General features: G+C 37.9%; 1 protein-coding gene across 1 annotated transcript; it reads left to right on the top strand.

The window, feature by feature from the left end:
• Positions 1-1918: 1918 nt before the first annotated feature.
• On the top strand, positions 1919-5744 carry cdx4 (caudal type homeobox 4). The gene is made up of 3 exons (XM_036549109.1): positions 1919-2357; positions 4842-4987; positions 5511-5744. The coding sequence occupies exons 1-3, from the start codon at positions 1919-1921 to the stop codon at positions 5742-5744; spliced, it is 819 nt and encodes a 272-aa protein (XP_036405002.1).
• Positions 5745-6247: the final 503 nt, after the last annotated feature.

The raw sequence follows: 6247 nt of genomic DNA, 5'->3' as shown, positions 1-6247 counted from the left end.
ACAAAAAAGTGTTTTGTGGCAAATGTCTCGTTTATAAACGGTTTATTGGTTACTTTGAACAAGAGCTATTGGTAAATGTGTTAACATGGTGCCATTTGAACAATAATTGAAGTTTTATTCATGAATCGTTTTAATTGTGTTAAAATAGAATAAAATACAGTATATAAAAATTATTCTGCCAAAAAAGGGTATGGAAAGCATAAATGCTGTTAAAGTTAACGTTGATCTGTACTGATCTTTACTGATCCCAGTTTTATGGACATTGTACGTGTAAAATGGTAATTAAAGGGTCTTGGCTGTGTAGATGTCGGCTCTTAGTTGTTTCAATTCACCAGGCCTTATGAAAACTAAATTATTCCTATCATGCCCATTGCATTTAGTATTACACTGGAAATAATACAATGGTTTATTGACTGAATGATGACGTGAAGAACTCAACTCCATTTCAGAAACTGTTGTGGGATAAGTGCCTGTCTGAGCCTGTCTGTGTGGTTTCTGGCCCAGTGCCAGGGGTACATTGCTATAGAAGCTAATCGGATCATTTGGGAAGTCATATATGTTAAACGCACGTTTTAAACATCTCACTTACAAAATCCCATTCACACTCTACAGTAATGTGTGTGTTGGCAGCCAACACGCGACAAATATATAATAAAGGTAAAACATCTTTGTTGATTTAAAGCCAGAAGCTTGTAATTTATAATAACAAACTTGTGCGACAGTGGGGTTTAAGGTGTGATTTTAAAGGCCATTTACGTCGGGTGGCCCTTGAAACCACCCCTCATAAAACCCGCTTAAAACTTTAACCATTTTGCGAGTTCGCTAAAAGGCAGAGATTGATAGATTTACACTGAGTGGACTGGACTACGCGATCTTTGAAGTGAGAATAAGACCTTGTTCATTCTTACTAATATACGGTGGCACGCACGACGCATTGTCATGGAGTGCGTATTTTTAGGAAACCACGGACCGGAATTGGCTGTGAAGTGCGACCTGAGACCGTGGAAGTGTGAACTTAGGTGAATGTGAAAAGTTCGCCTTGCAACAAGAGGAGTCTCATCATACTTTGCACCTCTTTTGCAAGAGCATATTTTAACAAATAGGCGCGCGCTTTCCAGGCGTCAACCGTGGCCTGAGAGCGTGGAAATGTCATGTTCCCATATTAACAGCTTCCATTCAACAGAAGTGGTAGTTCCTACACATCCAAAGCTCCAAAGACATTGTACGTTTTAAATGCAAGTTTTGACCGAATATATTATTGTTGTTACGTCTTTACCATTATTTTTCATTAATATACATAAATAATCAATTGGAGTTAATACACATTATATAATTTCCTATTCTATATTTTCAATGTATTGCCTATTAATCGAATGACATTTACTTGTAACTTCATAAAATATAATCTTGCTAAAATGTGAAATTTATGAAACGGAGAGCGCATGTAGTTTTGTATTATTTTTTCATATATGATAAACAAATACCATCACTTCAATATAATTCCATGCACTGCACAGCATACACTTTAAGATGGTGAAAGACGGATTCGTGTTTGTTAGGTTCTGGACACTTAAAGGTGATGCGTAAAGAGAGCGCCAGTGGAAGCCGAGGGGTGGGTTTGGCGGGGTTTGCAGGGTAGTCATTCGAATGCAAATCGTAAGGGTTTGAGTAGCTGTCTGACGTCAGGGCAGACCTTGGTATACCTTTGCGAGCAGCACCTTGTCAACAGAGCTTAATCATGTGCGACTGAAACACGTCGGGGAGTACATCGCACGTCCACCACCCAGGAGAGCTGCATTGGACTATACAACAGAAAAATAGCGAAGGGGTCAAACTAGTCCTGAAGGAGATTTGCAACCGGCCAATTTTGGGGCTATTATGTCGCCTTAATTAAGATTTAGTATTTCATTTGTGAATCATGTATGTGGGATATATTTTGGATAAAGAAGGAAGCATGTACCACCAAGGGCCCGTGAGACGCTCCAGCATTAACCTACCACCGCAGAACTTTGTCTCAACTCCACAGTACTCCGATTTTACCGGATACCATCATGTGCCCAACATGGATACTCACGCGCAGTCTTCGGGGGCCTGGGGCTCTCCTTACGGAGCACCCAGGGAAGACTGGAGCGCGTATGGACTCGGACCTCCGAACACTATATCTACGTCTATGAGCAACTCGTCGCCCGGGCAAGTTTCCTACTGCTCCCCTGACTATAACCCTATGCATGCACCCCAGGCACCGGCAGTATTGCAACCACCTCCAGAGAATGTTAGTGTGGCCCAGGTTTCCCCTGACAGAGAAAGACGCAATTCTTACCAGTGGATGAATAAAACAGTCCAGTCGTCTTCCACAGGTGAGTAGACAAGATGAGGAGAAATCTTATTAATGGAATAATTGGAAAGAATGTACAGTTTCGAGGATTGTTTCTCATTATGGCCAAGCACTCACTCAAAGTCATTAGAGACCACGCGATAATCCGTAAAGACTTTTCTCCATGCAAGAGGAGGAAATTAATTTCTCGTTTATAAATTCAAGAACATAATTGCACGTGACGGTTCTCTAGTAAACTGTGAGAACAGTTAGATTAAAATTCTAATTTTGTAAGTGTCATAGTTAAAGAAACTTGTTAAGAAGTCCAAAGGCTGATGGCATTGAGTGGAAGTGAAAAAATCCAGCAAATTCATGCTCATCATGTGTTAAATAAAATATCCAGGGTACGAATGGTATGCTACGAAAACTAATTAGCTGAGTTGAAAACGAGGTTGTAAATCTTTTAAATTCTTACAAATAAATGTGTGGAGCAGTTGATACCAGTCACCAAGCGTATATACAAATCGCTTAGCTGTTGAAATAACACTTTGTGCAGGTCCAGTTTTTTAAACGAAGTGAGGCAGGTCATTTTTAAAAATTTGAAGTGTGCAGAATATAGGCCTATAACTGAAATGTAATCTGATGTTTACCCCAAAAAACCCCAATTTTCATTATAAGAAGAATGTATTTCAAGATTCTTGCTTGCGTAAATCCGTACTGCTGTACTGTAAATAGGTTTTGTTGCCCTAATATGTTCTTAAAAGGACTTTTTTTTTCAGAGTAATTACACCTTTATGTATTACTACTTATTATGTATTATTATGCACACTTCATGTCGTGTCGATTGGTGGCTATCCTTCTATCCGCTCCAAAAGAAAATCCCCTTTAAAATATTCTATACTTCTCGTTTGTTCATTAGGAAAAAATAGAAAATTGGCAAAGAAATGTTAAGGGCTTTGCCATACATGAAAAGAGAAGAATGAGTCTGGGAATGTTTTCTGCTTACACGGGCGTTGGTGTTATGGCTTATTTTCAGTACTCAGAAAAATCAGTGAAATTGTCAAAATGGTTTTGCATTTAAATTTGACGAGTACATGACTGCGCGTTACTTTTGACAAGTGTGTCGAAGTGACATGAGAACTGAAATGTGTCGGGGAAAGGCGCCATGCGCACTTGTAATGCTAATTTTTTCCACTCCCGTAAACTAGATGTGAGGTCTACTTTTTCCTGGGCCGCATTGTCTCAGGTTTTGAGGGTTATCTGTCATATTCAGGCGGCGGCCCCTTTCAACACCCGCTTTTTTCTTTGATATGCACCAACGTGTCTTCCGCGGTTCCCATTCTTCAGGAGTTATATTGCCGGAAAGGGCGATGATTTTCACAGCAAATAAAGACCTCTGGTCCCTGCACATTGTCACATTGAGACACTAATTTAAATAATTTACAGAAAAAAACTAAGATTGGATTATGGTCCAAAAAGCATCGATTTAACTTATAAAAACAAATATAGGCCTAATTAATTTAAATTTGCCCACATATTACACACTTTACAGTTGTTAACTGAATTGTTTTGGAGAGAGTACAGTGATTTCGATATTAAGACATGCAAAATTAAAATATTTTCTCCGTTGATTCTCAAAGTTGATTTTAAGCTGTCTTCAGCCTAAAACCTAAATGAAAAAATTGCAGAAGGTTTCAATTTTCAGTCATAAATATCAAGTTAAAGTACTATTGTGATTTCAGTTTTGTCTAACATGAAAGGGTGCCGACTTTTGTTTATGGTTTGTAAATCAAACAAGACTGTCCTGATCGAGGCCAGAAAAAGTTTCTGTGATGGCACTGCCTTGTAACTCTTTTGTGTGTCGTGTGTTGGCCCTTAACACATCAATGGAGTTTAGGTAATATCTTGGAGACTCTTTGTTCTGCAGTTTGTTCAAAAAGTCACATCAAAGAACAAGAGAGCCTCAATTTGCATATCTGATCACAAAGTAAAATAGTCTTAATTTAGAACCACAACGTACTGCAACCTTTTATAACAGTAAGATGAATTAAAAACGTTTTCCATTAAAACATTCTAGTAAAGCGTCAGTCATTTTGGGCGCACAAGCGATCTCTATTTGATATAAAGGTAAACTGTAGAACTGACATTTTGTATAAATAAATAAATAAATAAATAACACTTACATTACACTTACACAAGCACTTATATTTTTAAGAGGACTGCGCTGAAGAAACAATGTTGGTTATTTTCTATAGGCTATGTTTTAAGCACGGAAATTGGACTGATGTAGACTTGTAAACTCGAAGTAAAGTTGGTTAATTTCTTGACAGTACACAGGTTAAACGCTTAAAGTTTTAATTGAATTTTTAATTTGCCTGTATTTGGTCGTTTCATCTATAAAATGTTTCTTTTTAAAATAGTTGTATATTGCTCATGTTATAGTTATTCATAATTAAAGGTAGCCTAATAACCATTATTTGTCATTCAGTATTAATGGACATGGTATGAATCTTCTGTTTCTTAAAAGGTAAAACGAGGACGAAGGAGAAGTACAGAGTGGTGTACACCGATCACCAAAGACTGGAACTGGAGAAAGAGTTTCATTACAATCGCTACATCACAATCAGACGAAAGTCTGAATTGGCGGTGAACCTCGGCCTATCGGAGCGACAGGTAAATCACAGAGAAGGGGATTTGAATTATCCCTGTTTTTTAGTTATGATGCAACTTTCTCGTTTAAATCAGTTTAAAATGAATGATAATTGTAGGTAGGCGTCTGAAGAATACACACGGAGTCACACTGTTAACACAATGTTAACATTTTTTACGGAAGATTAAGCATCTTGTGCCAGTTGACTCCATCTATCCAGATGTCTTTGAATAATACTTAGGTTGCTATGACGTTCACACAGACCTACCGCACAATAGCTACAAACGTTAAGTCTATTGGTAATAAAGTATCCCACACAGGAATTATGAAAATTAAATGTCATGACATCGTGGGATCTTTAAATAGGTGTTTAATTTTCGAATAATGTGCACTGTTATCTTTTCAATAATAACATTTTACTTCAAATTCAGACAGATTACGTAACTGAAATTGAGTTGGGGATAGGCCTACTGTAACGAAACATCATAATAAAAGTGTCCCACAAGCAATGTTTCGTGTGTTTGACTATTTTTTATTCCTCTGTAGGTGAAGATATGGTTTCAAAATCGCAGAGCCAAGGAGCGGAAATTAATCAAAAAGAAGATGGGTCAGTCCGACGGAAGTGGTGGCTCCGTGCACAGTGACCCGGGATCTGTCAGCCCGCTACCAGTACCCGGGTCACTGAGTCCAGCGGATATTCACGGCTCTCTTTACCCGCCTGCTGGAATGAACACCTTGCCGCCAATTGGAAATATACAGCAAGTGACGGTTACTCAGTGAATCCGAACTTGGAACTTCCAATTAAAACGAGCACTCCGACACGCTTCGAGGACGATGCAGCAAGACTTAAACTGGTGCTGGCGGATTTCAAAGTATCCCAAAAGCAGATGTCCTTTGAGACACGTGTTGTGGATTACGATAAACAAGAATTAAGTTGATTATAATTTCAACAAAATGCTGGAGGCTCTTCAAATTAAACTGTTTTAATACAATAGCCTAGTTTTCAAAAATTAAGTAAAAGCAAAAAAGTAAAAAAAATACATGTGTGTCTGGGTCAAAAACTAAATATTTTAATAGTTTGTTCATGTCTGGTTTATTAAGATATAAATATCATTTTCTGTATGTGGCGAGTGTAAAAGTGTTTGTAAATAAAAGTAAATTCAGGTACATTTTAAATGTGAGGATACAGTCAGAAAGGACAAATGAATGTCTGAACTCCGGAATAGATACTGTGGTCATCCTGCTTTAAATGTTGAACTTTTAAAACCTTGGTTTTTGATTCA

Source organism: Megalops cyprinoides, chromosome 16, assembly GCF_013368585.1.
Source record: "Megalops cyprinoides isolate fMegCyp1 chromosome 16, fMegCyp1.pri, whole genome shotgun sequence".
Classification (NCBI taxonomy): domain Eukaryota; kingdom Metazoa; phylum Chordata; class Actinopteri; order Elopiformes; family Megalopidae; genus Megalops; species Megalops cyprinoides.
Note: the sequence above shows the minus strand (reverse complement) of the source record. Positions and strands in the feature narration are given on the sequence as shown.

What these genes read in the sequence shown, in the direction of transcription:
- cdx4 (XM_036549109.1), top strand. Translation starts at nt 1,919, where the DNA reads ATGTATGTGGGATATATTTTGGATAAAGAAGGAAGCATGTACCACCAA. An exon ending in AGTCCAGTCGTCTTCCACAG is followed by an intron (nt 2,358 to 4,841) that starts GTGAGTAGACAA and finishes GTTTCTTAAAAG; the next exon opens with GTAAAACGAGGACGAAGGAG. An exon ending in TCGGCCTATCGGAGCGACAG is followed by an intron (nt 4,988 to 5,510) that starts GTAAATCACAGA and finishes ATTCCTCTGTAG; the next exon opens with GTGAAGATATGGTTTCAAAA.